At 38.2% G+C, this 15,028-nt stretch overlaps 1 protein-coding gene across 1 annotated transcript in view; it reads right to left on the minus strand.

Annotated features, from left to right (window-relative positions):
- The window catches only part of LOC149299046 (dedicator of cytokinesis protein 1-like), a 156,718-nt gene that overhangs the window by 9,743 nt on the left and 131,947 nt on the right, over positions 1-15,028 (minus strand). The window contains exons 49-52 of the mRNA XM_089486839.1: positions 13,162-13,360; positions 12,161-12,308; positions 10,136-10,281; positions 5,826-5,910 (exon numbers count right to left, since the gene is read on the minus strand). Coding sequence (XP_089342965.1) covers positions 5,826-5,910; positions 10,136-10,281; positions 12,161-12,308; positions 13,162-13,360 — 578 coding nt within the window. The remainder of the gene's footprint in view (positions 1-5,825; positions 5,911-10,135; positions 10,282-12,160; positions 12,309-13,161; positions 13,361-15,028) is intronic.

Raw genomic sequence — 15,028 nt, forward strand, 5'->3', positions numbered from 1 at the left:
GAGACATTGGTGAATGGGGTAGATGCAGAATATGTCCGAAAGTAAGTATAGGGGTAAAGGGCTGGACCAGGGACTTTAAGGACAGTAGCCTCCTGATGACATAAGTGCAGTTGGTATTTGGATATGCATAGACACTACTTTTTTATGTTCACGTAGCGTGCGGCCGGACATATCAAGAAGCTGGCTGCACATTACAGCGCCCGGGTGAGCACCGTGGCGCTGTCAGCCACTGGTTCACCAGGCACTTGCCCGATGTACCAAAAGACCAGTCCAGACCATCTCTTTGCAGTTATAGAAGAAGAAGAAAAATATTTTAGCTCTCAAGACAGGAGAAAATAAGCTATGTTATTGCATTTTTACTTATTTTTAAAGATATTGCAACACAGACTTATCGGGGAATTAAAATAAACATTTCGATTAATTGAATTAAATGTTACTTTAGGGTCCAGGCTTAATCTGAACACGAGAACCAGATGAGATATGGTTGTTGCTCAAAGAACAATTTTTAAGAAATCACGCTTTCCACAATGCTTTAAGAACCTCACCAAACCACTTTTACTGCACATTGCAAAAGTACAACTATCAGAAATTCCTTCTGTGTAATCATGAATGGCAACCGAAAACTAGTTAATCCTAGGGCATCGCAGAAAAGTAATTGATGTCTTTTTAACCTCGGACTGTCAAAAGGAATTGATAATAACAGAATCTGACAAGGCTTTAGTTAAAGGAGAAATTGTAAAATTGATCCATTTCAGTAAATCATTATAAATATAATTACCTATTTCAGAGGTTTTGTTTTTTCTAATGCTTCTCAATAAGCTTAAATTTATCCAAAGAAGTTGATGGAGCATCTGAGATCGAGAAGTAAACAAGGTTACTTCAATGAGAAAGTACTCCGCTACTTACAGAGTTGAGGGGGCATATATATATATATATATATATATATATGTATATATACAAAAATTACGCACAAAAAAAGACAAAAGAGTGAATACAATTCGAGATGAATGGATATAATTAGAGGCATTTGTAATATGATCACGTTATTTGTTGCAGTCTCAAGGCTATAGAGTGCACAATAAAATCTGCAATGAAGCCGTGCGCACAAAGAAGGAGCAGTGAAACAGGGGTAACAGGAGCACTCCTAGATAAAGAGGTATGGAATGCCTGGCTTCTTGCTTTTACTAAAGCATTGTACTGATGAAGTTCCTGCACCGTCAGCAGCTGTGTAAGTGAGCAGAAGTTCAATAAAGAATTTGAGACCAATGGAAGAGGGTCAAAATTATCTCAGAGTTATAGTGTTTAGGTTAAGGATAGTAGTTTACTGGTTAAATGATCCTAATTAAATTAACTAATTAATTAAATTAAAACTTTAGAAAGTCTTAGACGCTGTGAGAAATGGCAGGTTGAGGCTCATCAAGCCTTGTAGAGAAAAATCTCATTCTGTGAAATGCTCAGATGCAGCCCAGCGGTGTCACATAAAGCAGTCACAGTGAAATGAACGGATCCCCTGCCTGCTCTGCTCTTATATAGGCTCTCTTCATTATTAGTCTGCTTTTTCTTTCTTTGAAAGATGCAACAAAGCCATTGGACAAGCCCTCAGCATGATGTGTCAGGAGTGAGCTAACTGGACAAACGAAAATTGGCTCACTCAATGTCCCTCCTTTTAGTGCAGGCAAAATGTCGAGATTCTACTCTCTTCTTAGTGTAGTTAAAATGATGGCTGCAGGGACGGAACAAATGAACAAAGATTTCGCTTGTTTCTCATTATATCCTCTCTTTCTCACTGTCCCTCTCATTTCTCTTTAGCTCTTCCCTTTCTTACTAGCATCTACCACTGCTTTCTCCCCCAATGTCTTCCCTTTCTCCCTATGCCCTTCTTATCCTCATCTCTTGCACCCCCCTTCTCCCCACTTTTTCACCTTTCTCCCTCAACTTTCTTCTTCTCTAAGTCCTGTGCAACAGGCTGTGGTAGTAGCATTCCTTCAGAACTCTCTCGCTGAGTGCCGGCATATGACAGGAACACATACAGGAATGCACTGGGGTCACCTTACATTGCGTTACATCACATGACCTCTGCAATGAAACTGCTGCTCATAGTGTACGTGTTGGTGTACGTTGTTGGATAGTGTTCGCATGTATGTGTGTGTATTGTGCGTGTTACTGTATTGCATTTGCATGCGTTTTTATATCCGCATGTAATGTTAGCGTGTCTTTATTGGTGTGTATGGCTAGCATGTCTGTGGATGAGTATATGGTGTTATCATGGTTAAGTTACTGTAATGTGTTAATGTTTGTGAGCATATGATTTTAGTGTGTGTCTGTTATGGTATGGTGTTAACATGAGCATATGTGTGTTTGTATTTGGTGCTAGCATGTGTGTGTTATCGTGAGTTTTTGAGTCAATCTATGGTGGTCAGGGGTGAGCCCAGGGTTAGCGGTGCCTGGAAGGGGGAGAGGAGGAGCGGGAGAAAGACTGTGTGTGTAAGTGTACAGTGGTACAGTGGGTGTTAAAGGGAGTTTACCTGTTACTATGTATGTGTGTTAGTTATAGGAGGGGTCTTATAAATACATAAATACTGCATGCAGATGCCACTAACCTTAGGCTTGCCCCTCTTCTCATAAGGTGCTTATGGGAGAATCTTAAGGAGAAGCAATGGGTGAAGCAATGGATGGGATAGCGGGAAGGCCATGGGTGGGCTGATGGGAGGGGCATGGGCACCAGGTATTAAGCATGTACTGGGCCCCAAGATTTCTGATGGGGCAGCTATTTGATTTTAGACCAATAATTAAAACAGATGGCAACAGATGTTTCTTTACGCACCTACGCATATTTAGTCGTGGATGGGGTTTAAATACCTTCAGCAGGCCTCTATCAAAGGATTGTGTCATAAATGCTGAACGCATTGTTCGTGATTAAAATCACAGTATGTAATCCACATAACATGGTGTTCAATAACTCTGTCACATTCCAAAAGGCATTGTGGAAAGGATATTTTACTTCCATTAAGGTATCTGAGCTTTGCTGTCAGTTAGTTCCGTACTGGAGGTCAGGCTGCTCTTTGCGTTTGCATTATACTTCCTACACAAAAGGCAGCAATTCCTCATGCTTGATTGTCCTGCTTAGATTAAAAATCTGTTCTTCTTGGAGTTCTTTTCATATAGTGAGATAGCGGTAAAGCATATTTTGGAATTAAGTTGAAGAAATGTAATATTAACTATGATACTTTTCTCGGACAAGGGATAGCTTTAACCCTTTAATGTTTTATTGCATTATTGTAATGAATAAATATTAATGAGTGCAAGATTAGCTCTTACGACACCAGACAATACTTGCCCTTGTGGGCTTACCCCACTAAGCTTTGTTTGCCACGCTTGCCATTACAACTCCTTTTAGTGCTTTTTGATTCGGTAAAGTAGGAAGGGACTATGTGTAGGAGAGTACATATCAAAGACTGGTAAGAGTAGCCAACAGAAGGGATGGTTGATTATGGCTGTGATTGATTGGTCCAACAACCTGTGATTTTTTTTCATTTTTTCACTCTGACCAATCAGCATTTACAAGGGAAAAAGCACAAGTATAGACATATACGTGTGTCAATGCCACTTTAACTTGTCGGTAGAAGCCACAGACTGATGGGAGTTGGATTGTGAGCCAGTTGGTTCGATTCAGCTGAGATTGAAGTTCATCTATCTACCATACTGCAAGTGTTAAGGCATGTAGTGTAGTGCAGATCATTTACCGGGGTGGGGTGGTTTAGAGCAGCTCTTCAACTATAGTTCATTTGATTGCTTTACTGGGACTGTGGCAGAACATTTTTATGTAATAATTGATGTATTTACTTTGGGCTGTTTTTTGATGAAAAAATTAAGTTGCGCCTTAATACACATATACTACCACCAAAACCTCTAGTTTGTGGACAACGCAAAACAATAAATCATTAATATTTGTAACAAATTAGGCAGGGTAGGGACTGTGCAGTGTACACCATGTGTTTTAGTTCTTGAAATACTGTTCCTGAATACTTTTACACTACCAGCAAAACCTCTTATTTTTGGAAAACCGAAATAATATTGATGGCACTTTTATTCAGTTTTTACCAGTGACTACAATCAATTTGGAAGTGTCTGTGCCACCAAGTGATTCGAGATCTTGTAGGTTAAACAGAGGCAGATGTGTACAAAAAAGTAGTCAGATGACACCCACTACACCAGTCCCAAGTAGGATGAAGCCTTTTTGCCTGGAGTAAGAAATACAACCGGCCACATACAGTAGCAGCAGCAGCACTAGCGAACATCCGGGCTGTAGTAGCGGTAAGATACCAAGCACTCACAGAGGGGTCGTCTTCTGGTACCTTGGTGGGATCAAAGGCAAAAATCACATTTAAGCTGTTCTATGGTAAAGGACAGAGGGAAAAACCCCTTGTGAACTTCCACAGCAATTCCTTTTGCGGAAGTGCACCAGTAGGCCTGGCTCCTGAAGAAACGGCTGAAGAAAAGCGGACAAAGAGAGAAGATAGAAGAAGTTGCGGGAAAGGAGATAGGGATGTAGAATTGTTCGGCATTGAAGGTAGGGAGACATTGAGAGAAAAAGTGTGTGAGAGCATGAGTGAAAGTGAAAAAAAACGTTTCGTTTTTGTTGGGGACCCTCCTTGTTTTCGGACATTTGTACAAATTTGATAATTCCATTAAAATTTGTATGAGTCCAAATGCACAAATCTATTTCCTACAGAAAAAACAACATGTATGATTTCTTTGTGACATCTCTTGGGCAATTTTGTGCAACTGGTATCATACATTTTATTTTCAATAATTAACTGTTTAAATGGCAAATTTAAAAATAATGTTTGGAGATCACCATTTAAAAATTATCTTCCATGTGCTTTTGTGAATAATTATGTATTTGACACGTACACATTTGTCTGCAGATGCAACTGATGTAGCACAGCTCAGAAGAAGAGCATGTATATGTGTGTAAGTGTGTTTGTTATAAAAGCAATGCTTTTTTCACCCAAAACGCATAGGCCACAATAGAAACACTATTAACGGGGCTATTTGGTGCAGCTTAAGAGAGGGCAAAACACAGACCTGCTCTGTTATCAGAAACATACACTTGGTAACGAAAGGTTTTCAACATAATGTAAGTTTATTGAAGTTCACTTTCCTCATTTCAAAACGATGTTAACATCTCCATTTATTTTGAACATTTTTTTTATATTTTTAGTTTGTTTTATATATAACAAAATCTACAGGGTGATTATAAAACATACTGGCAGAGCTTACAAATGCTGCAGAAATACCATAATTTTTGTAACTTTATGAAGAAAGAAATCTACATGTGGTTATATTTTAAAGTTGGCAGAGTACAACGTTGTTGAAAAAAAAAATTAACTTCATGTTTTAAGCAGTTAACACGAAATGCACGTGGGTGTAAGTAGAATGAAAGTTCTGTTAAGATAAAAGCAAGAAAGATAAAAAATTAAAACGACCTAAAATTAAAGGAAAAAGAAAAAAATCATATATACATATTTCTGTACAGGATGATATAGGAAAGAAAACCATTAAGTAATGGAACAACTTCCAACATTATGTTATTTTTTTTTCCTTTTCTTGTTTGTATCAGTAATTGATGATTTTGTTAGTACTATCCTACATAAATTAGTATCCATAACTCAGTAGCTCATAATGCATTCTTTTTACATTTTATCTCGGTTCATTGATTGCACACAATGTAAGACACTGCTGGGCCCAAATGAGGTAAACTCTGCATCTTTAACCAATTTCATCTTTAAATTTGGCACAGGGTGCGATCCTTTAGTGCAAACCTCCGGTATCCATGGATGTCTGTTTTCTCGTGGTCTTTGGAGGTGGTGGTGGGGGTGTCTTGCTCGGAAGAGGAGGTGGAAGATGCTGAAAAGGTATTAAACAGTTACTTAATATGTTAACCTGGGAAGCTATATACTTTGTAGAGTTTTTATGTATAAAATAACAGGCATTTCCCACCATTATATTCCCACACTATATTTCTGCTCTGAATTTAAGCCCGATCATCTTTTTCTTTTTGGAAACATGAACATATGCCTTGTTTATGAAACACTAACTTTTCCTGTACCAAAGTCATGAAGCAAAAATTGAAAAGTGATCTTATTACTATAGCAACCAGTGTTGAATAGACAAACCTGAAAACTTAAGCTACCTGGAGCTCTCCCACTTCCAAGGGGGAGACTTTGTGGAGAGAAGGTCTATCTGCTCAAAGTGTGTGGTTGGCCATAGTGGGGACAAGAAGGGTCGGCACCAATATTGCTCAGGGTGAAAATTTAAAGGGGTCTCTGGAGGACAATTTAATGATGACCTATGAACCTTCACAACCCTTGCCACGGACACTGGACACTTGTACAGACACTTTGCCTATTCCTGGAAGGCACTAGCTATGGACAGTGGCAGGGCTAACCAGATAACATTAAATCCAAATAAAGAGGAGAGTGAAGCAGCAATTCACTCGGAGACTCTGGGCCAACCCCGGACAGATCTCAGGTATGTAAATATGGTTGCTAGGACAAGACCACATTTCAAACTCTGCACCAGACACTTTGCACCCCGATGCGTTAACAGGTTGGGATAATACCAGACAAAGTCATGGTCTAGAAGAACGTAAATGTTGAGCAAAGCAGGGTACAGGCAATTATTATTTTACAGAACTAATATAAATATTATTGAGATCTTTGCATGCTTTACCATGAAATATTTCAAGGCAGACCGCTACAGGTCGGTATACAGACTAATTTATATGTTGTAAAAAACAAAGGGCTTCTTACTTAAACAATAAAGGGCTTTCTCACCCCTTATTCTTTCTTACGACCATGCATACCATTAACACAGGTTAAATAGCAAACTGTGAATGATTGGTTCTTTTACTGATGAGGATGCCATGCCCAAAGTATTATACTTTGATGTTACATTAATTTCCAGCACCTGTAACTGTGAAGGTACGCATGTTACTTTTACTTTGATAAAATAATAATAATAAAAAAGCCTGTTACTATACATGATTTTTCTTGATACACTAACTGTCTTTAAGGAAAAATAACTGAATGTGGAGCACTTGCATTTATAACCAGTTTTTAAAAGAAGCCGTATGGTAATGAATCTTGTCATCTGGGAAGTATTTTTAGTTGATATGCATGCATTCTTTTACATTCTCATTAACTTTCAAGTAGGATTTTTGACTGGCAGGATTACTGGGGTTATTTTTAAGCATAGGGTGGAAACCATTTGGAAAATGAATGATCCCTTAACCATGAGATGATTGGCAGTGATAATGACACAATTGAGTAACTCATTGTTTGCAGAATTCCCTTCCCAAAACCTATGTACCCGCTAGTAGGTCCCAAGGGGTGGAAATCGGTTACTGAATCAGGGAGTGTTTAGGAGTTCGAGAATAGCTCCCAACATTTCAGATGGCCAAGGGGGGACACTTTTGTATTAGGGGGTGCTGTTTAGGGGTGACAGCTTTACCTATATTTTATGTGAAATAAACATACTTCCCCTGAACTACCTCAGAATTTGTAAATTTCATTTGCAAAAAGCATCAATCTTACTGCAGTTAGAGAAACATGCAAACACTGACCCAGATTGCAAAATGTATTCTAAAAGCTGGATTTACAGTATATTATTTTAAGTTAAGTTGCAAGGGTAATACCAGCGCTTTAATATCAAGATCTAAAGCATTTTTTTGTTTGTAGGTGGTTGGTTCTTATGTATGTCAATCTATTATTTACTCTCATTTGAAAAGAGGTTGCATAAGCCAACACTGGCCAACGCTCTTTGGATGCAATATTCTGGCCTCTTGGGGGTACTTCCGCAAAAGGGCAGAGCCACAGAGCGCCACACTGGGACAGCCTCTCCCCGTTCCTCCAATCAGGGGAGGGGGTGTGCGCAGAGGTCCCGCCCTTTTAATAGATCGAGAATGTAGGGAGACATATTCTTGCATGTGTCAAGAAGGCAGGAGAAACAACTGCACTTCCAGGAGACTTCCATGGGACCTCTGCATTTTACAGGATAGGTCTTTCATAATCCGTAGAACCCTCAACATTCCAGGTGTTCAAATCAGGGCACATGTTTCTTGGGGTGTCTAGAGGCAGTATGGAACAGGGTCAGACGCAAATATGGGCGATTGAGAGACAGGAATGTTTAGGGTTAGAGGTGTGACCCACTTGCCCACCTTACTCAAAACAAGCCACCTCATGGTGCTCAGCTGCAGGTCATCACAAGGTAGCCACATGGGAGATGCAAAGATGTGTGCTTCAACAGCACACACCTCCATTCATTGTACAGCTCTCTGGGCCGGTCAGGGGAGATCGGATATTCTCCCCAACTGGCCGATGATTGTCACTGCTGCAAAGGCGGGACCGTGGGGCAGCAGGACAGTGCCTAACAATCAGGACTGTCCTGTAAAACTGGGATATTTGGGAGGTATGTTGAAGGCTCTGAGTGATAATATTTTAACTCATTGCAAATTAATTAACAACATCAGATAGCTCAACTTTTTTTATATAATAAAAGGAACTAGAGATGAAGAAAAAAAAAAAAAAAGTCAGCAGAGGCAGGTTGGACAAAGGCAGATGTAATGTCCCACGTAGTATTTGTCTAGGATTGTTGCAGGACTATTTTCCTTTTAGACATGTCTGCCAGTTCATATTAGAACCTATTCTAAGCAGATTCACTGACTCGCACACACCTCAGGGGAGATGGGAACCTTATGTAAATGGCACATCTGTAACACAGCAACAATCTGTTCTTGCAATTTTATTTTTGATCTCACTCTATTTGTCTGACAAAAACACAGATAAATCCCACTATATACAAGCATCAGCAGGGTGCTAAAAGGAAGGACAGGAAGGAAGCTACGAGTCTCCAGACTACTACTTAATCATCGCTTAATCAAAAAAATGTGAATATTTTACGTGATGTGTTGGGTACTTTCATATGGCCACATGTTGAGCTTTCAGGGTGACTTTACATGCACTATATAGAAAATGACTGGGGTCTCATCCTTTAGCATGACTGGAAAATATACTAAAGGAAATACAACTAAAATGATCACATAACAGCACCAAGTCCTGTTACAATCAGTAAGAAGGAGCAGCAGCAGAACTAAAGGAAAAGTTCCACCTTAAGTCAGACACAAGTTACCAAACCTTGATTCTCCAGCTCGGCCCTTCCTCAGAGGAAAGCGTCAGGGGCAGCTTTTCGTAATGTGTGGTTACTGTAGCTACATGAAATGATGGCAGTAAGCAAAATTCTACTTTGCATTTTAATTTACCCATCAATGTGTACAGTTCTAATATACATACAATGTTTTTTGGGTTTTGTTTTTTTACTATAAACCTACCAGAAAATGTAAAAAAATATTACGTTTTGTTACTTTACATATTTTAGTATTTTTTTAAATGAATGCATTGCCACTTATCTGGGCCATTTGGTTTATGCTACATTTTAGTAGTATACACCGTCATGTTTCTTTCTCTATGGCTGGTAACTTGTTTTATATGCAGAAATGAAATGTATCTTTGTATATTTCCTATATTTCATGTCTCTTTGTATTTTATGTTGGATGTCATTTCTAAGGACACAAAGGCAAAAATCTGAATTTTAATGAATATCATCATACATGGCTGGCAGGTGGTCGTGACATCATATGCACAAACGGAACGCACTTCACTAACAAAATATATGTAAATATAGATTTAGTCCATGGCTCTGTGCAATACTTTCCTCCCACACCGTTATCACAGAGGACATTCCTCTTGAAGATGCCCTTATAAAAGTCAAATGAAGTTAAATTGACATTTTTATTCAGAAAATGGGTAGATATGTGAATTCTTAATGCTTGCTTTTTTATAGATTGTTAGCAACTGATCAGATGGCAAGACAAACACCTTGGAGAACTGCCTTGCTATGACTTCCTTTAAAGAAAAGCCTTGAAAGATGTTTTTTGCGTAGGATATGTCTATAACTATATTAAGAGATGAACATTAAAAAAAACACATTTAATGTTTCAAGCATTTACAAAATTCAACTCATTAGTTTCACATACTACAATATTTTGGCATTTCCCTTATATAGAAGATCTTACCCGCTGGGGTGGGGGTGGAGGAGTAGAAGGGTTAATGAATTCCTGGTAGTCCATGACATTTCCGTAGTCTGCCATGCTTCCTTTGACTGGCAGAGGTGGAGGGATATCCACTGATTCTGTTGAAGTCATGCCATTCATTTCCATACCTGCGGGTAAATAAAGTTTATGGTACTACTGGTAATAACATATAAATGGATATCACAATAAAATAAAAATATCGGGAAACATTGGAAAGCAGTGCTTAATTTATACTCAAGGATATGTTCTAGATATATTCTAGAATGGGAGTCTAGATATGAGTAGGTAGAGTCACAATTAAGTCCTTCATCTTCCACTATACTCCATATAATGCCCCTCAACCCATCATTAACAATTTCTGTTGGTTGCTATGGTAATAATCTCAATAAATAAAAAAAATGTTGCAACATAATCACTTTTTCCACATAACCCTCTATTGTGCAAAACACCTCAAACATAAGCAGAATGCCAATGTTCTACCAAGCAGTGATTAAATCATTATCAACGTCTTAGATTATTTCACAAATATATACAAATGTTTATTGAGGTCACAGCCATACTAATTACAAAGAGTTTTAAATCCCCCTGCATTCATTAAACGTAGAAATGTCTATTGAAAATAATCCTGTGCATAAAATCAAACATGTCCTTTGGGAAGTGTGAATACATCTATGTGGCACAAATCCACGTTGCTTGGAAAATGTGGTTTGCTGCTTTAAAATCTCGTGGAAAAGGGGAACATACGTTAGATCCCCGATTTGCATTTATACTGTATACAACTGGGTATCTACATCAGGTGCAGTACCCCTTACCCATACCTTAAGCCTCCATTAATAGAGTGCCGGCATAAGATTTTAGGTAAACCGCACTAGGCACAGTCCCCCATAGAGTAAATGGACCAGTTGGGGAGATCACAGATCTCTTTTGTAACCAGCCTATTGAGCAGCAGGTTAACACGGAGCCTGATGGCCCCCAAGCTGTTGTCCTGCCCATGGTGTGCAGCAGAGGGGCTGCTGCCCCATTGGACCTGCCGCCCTAGTTTTAAGTTTTCTTGGCCCAAGCCAGAACACGCTACTTAACGTATATTCTATCAGTCGTGTTCAATAATTAAAACATAAAAGTTATTGTACTATAACTGAATCCAGCATGAAACATCTGTTGAATGTGTTCTGTGTTTTGAGTTTTCATGCATTTGCAGCTTTGCCATCACGTCTCCAAAGACACAGCCATGAGATACCATACAAACTTTTCTTTATATCCTATGATCCCTCAGCAAAGATTGTGTTGGCATTACAGTGAGCCTCCGAGGAAGCCGGTAATTACCAACAAAACGCGTAGGGCATTGATTTTATGATTTTGTTTGGGCACTAATCCAACACTTTAAAACCCTTGTGGAAAGCACTGTATAAAGATCTGCGTGGTTGATGTATTTGGAGTTTCTGCTCCAGATTCCGATTGGCACCCTTTGATGGCTTCTGAGGCTTCTATCCGAGAGAAACATCAATGCCTTATGTTAAAGTAACAGTATACGGGTAACCTGCATACTTTATAAGCTGTTTTTGCTCTTGGGATTGCCTTTGGGATTGAATGAGTCCTTGCAGTATTTTGTTTTATAAGAAGGATATTCATTTATTTTGCTTTATTTTTTTGTTTTACATATTATAATTCTGGTTTACAGTATAAAGATTGTGTTGGACTCCTCCTTTTTAAAAACAAATTGTGGGACTATAACATTCCATTGTATTTACACAGATCAGTAAATACTCGATAATTAAATTATCTACAGATCATTAATCGGAACATGGCATTTACGTTACTGCCTTATTTATTAGCTCCTCTTGAGGTCTCAGAAGCTTGTGCAAGTTTTTCCTCTCTATACCCTGAATAATCAATTAGGTTATAAATTATTCGGTTAGGTTCCGTGTTCGGCAAAGCCAACCAAATTAGCTGCACATCACTTATGAATGAATTCCTAAAATGGACCACCGTAGTGAAAACAAGCCTTACCTGGTAGGCTAAACACCAGCTTAGCCCTTGGAGTAATTGGAGGAGGTTGTTGCGAAGTTGCTTGACTCGGAGACACAGAAAATCGCCTGTCACTTGCAGCAGTGTTGAGAACCTGACTCTTTGGTCTCTGAGGTCTCAGAGGGCTTATCTAAAATTGAAATAATTATGGTTTGTAGCATATATTGTAGGGCTAGAGCAAGCATCTCATTACCCATCCTTATATGTTGATGGTATCTAATGCAACATATCGTGCAGATTATTTGGTGAAATGTTGAGGTCGACAAGGCTTGAGGTTCTAAAATTCAATGGCACAAAGAGCAACCAACGTATGGCTATTTTATTTCTTTCCTAACTGTGGTGTTTTGTCCGTAAACACATAAAAACCATTTTATTTCTATTAAACAGGGTTACATCCGTACAGCAATCTACTCTAGTTATTTACTGACAGCAATAGCAGAGGAAAGATATTTATTCAAAAATTATGACAGCTGAGAGGTGCGGAATGCATCAAGGGTTTGGCCATAAAGTTCCAATACACCTTATCTTCTTTGATAAATGTCCATTATCATATAGTATATTTTATCCATTCTGCCATAATTTAAAAAATTACTATTATAGCATTATTTTAAAGCAACATTCAGAATGTATTTTTTTTTTTTAATCTTTGAATAAAAATACTTAAATCCTCAAACATGATTGGTTTGTTAGCTTTTTTAAGTTATGTACAGAGCCTGATCAAGAATTCATGGGGACTTGCTTTAGCATGAATATAGACACATTTACCGAGACCCCATGATTGCCTTTTCAAAGAAAGGGGGCCACAATATTGGGTCTAGTGGAATGAGCATGAATCCGAGATTCGGGGAAGACTCTTCCACCACTTCCTCTCCTACAGTAATCCTACAGTATATGAATCTTATGAAGCGCTCATATGCTTCTATTATGCTGTCTGTCAAACTGAAACCTTGATGTGGAGCTATTATAGTGTGTAATATAATTACCGTTTCGGAGAGAATGACTGCTTCTGATTGTTGAATTGTTATATCTGTAGCTTTAAATTCTTTATCGAATATCTCCTGGTGCTTGCTGTTCCGTTTCTCCTTCTTTTTGTCCTTTTTCTCCTTATCTAGATCATCTCGATCCAATTTATCTTGAGACCGAGAATGCATCTTCTTTGGTAGGAGAGGTTCAAGAACAAACCTGAAAGAAATATTGCTCAATTTAATTATGTATCAACTATCAATCTATTTAGCCCCACATTTGTTAGCAATTCTGTTGATGTAACGTATATATAACCTCTACAAAGACATCTAAACACCACACCGGTGACAGAATCACTTCAATTAGTTACCAGAATTGCTAACATACGGTACTAGCGGTCAAATAATTAATGTAGCACACTGGGTGACTCGCCATGTCAAAAGGACTCCCTTTGGTGGACACTACGGGTCACAAATGACTACTCAGGAGTGGGCAAGTACACAACTGGTACTATTATAAAATAAAAAAAACTTGCCTTAAATAATGTTTCTAGTGTATAGAATACATTTTAATAAAACGTGATTATTATTTTTAATACATATAAAGTATTTCACTGGTTAAAATATGCAGTTTGAACAGAAAAAAAAAGTCAATATTATTGCTGCAGGTTTAATGTTTTTTTTTTTATATAATGGGGGGGGGCATATTTGGGGGGTTTGTCTTGCCCATCATTGGCTATTCATTTTTCAATTTCTACCATACTGACATTGTCAATTGCACACACACACACATTCATTATTGTTGTCATATAAGATCTGTTTAGTTACTATTATTAGGGAGCCCCTATATTGTAATTTAGTTAATCTATGTAGAGTCTCTGGGTGAGATAATTTAGAAAGCTTCCAGGTATGCTGATTAATACCTAAACATGATCCTCCGTACATTAAAAACATTGAGGTTTTTCTTCAATAGAGGACTGGATGAACTCCATATTAAGACACGTCAAATATATCAAAGACAAAAGCAATAAATAATTTAGATTTTCCAGCAAGGTCCAAGGATCCCTCCTTTGTAGCATTATTTGCATATAGGGCTCATGCATACTTAAAGTGGAAAAGGCCACTATTATTCCAAGAAATTCACACTGGGAATGTCAAGGGAGCGATTTACACTTAGCTTCCGTAAGCTATACTTTATAAAGGGTTCTTCATTTAAACTCATACAAACAGAGAAGATGTGTTATTTGATATATGTAAGCCAATAAAAGGGAATAGGTAATGAAAAGAGTGTCATGTGCCATTAGATTTATGGTTATTAACCTCTAGGAAACGTAATGTGGTTGTTGCATTTTATTAATCTGGGGTTCCTGTTTATTAGGATGTTGGCTGTATGCCTCCGCTTCATTAATGCACTCTCTGATATAACAGGCAAATGTACACTTTGAGCTTATTAGATATTTACTGGGTTTGCAAAAGAAAAGGGTAACAAAGCAAAATGATATACGGTAATACGATATACACCTGGGCAGACAATTTTTCACAACGCATATTGTTAAAGTGTTTATTTAGTCGAGGCCAATGATCATTTTATTATGTTTAGGGAACTGTACATTATGGGTAGTTAACCCGCTATACATATGCTGTGCAAGGGTGCTATTATGTATAAACAAGAACACAGATGCCTGATCACAGGCTGTTTTATACATAAACTTGCATATTCCATTCGTTTGAAGACCGAACTTCTTTAAGACAACATAAATCCCAGGGGGCTAGTCAACTTTTACTTCTTATTACTAAATATTTATCAGTCTTGTAATAAAGCCTTACAGTAATCTGAGCCGCCTTCTTATGCTGCAAGGGATCATGATGCCAACCCACAATCACACTG

This window comes from Sceloporus occidentalis, unplaced genomic scaffold (genome assembly GCF_023333645.1).
Source record: "Sceloporus occidentalis isolate IW3139 unplaced genomic scaffold, rSceOcc1.0.p SCAF_30, whole genome shotgun sequence".
NCBI lineage: Eukaryota > Metazoa > Chordata > Lepidosauria > Squamata > Phrynosomatidae > Sceloporus > Sceloporus occidentalis.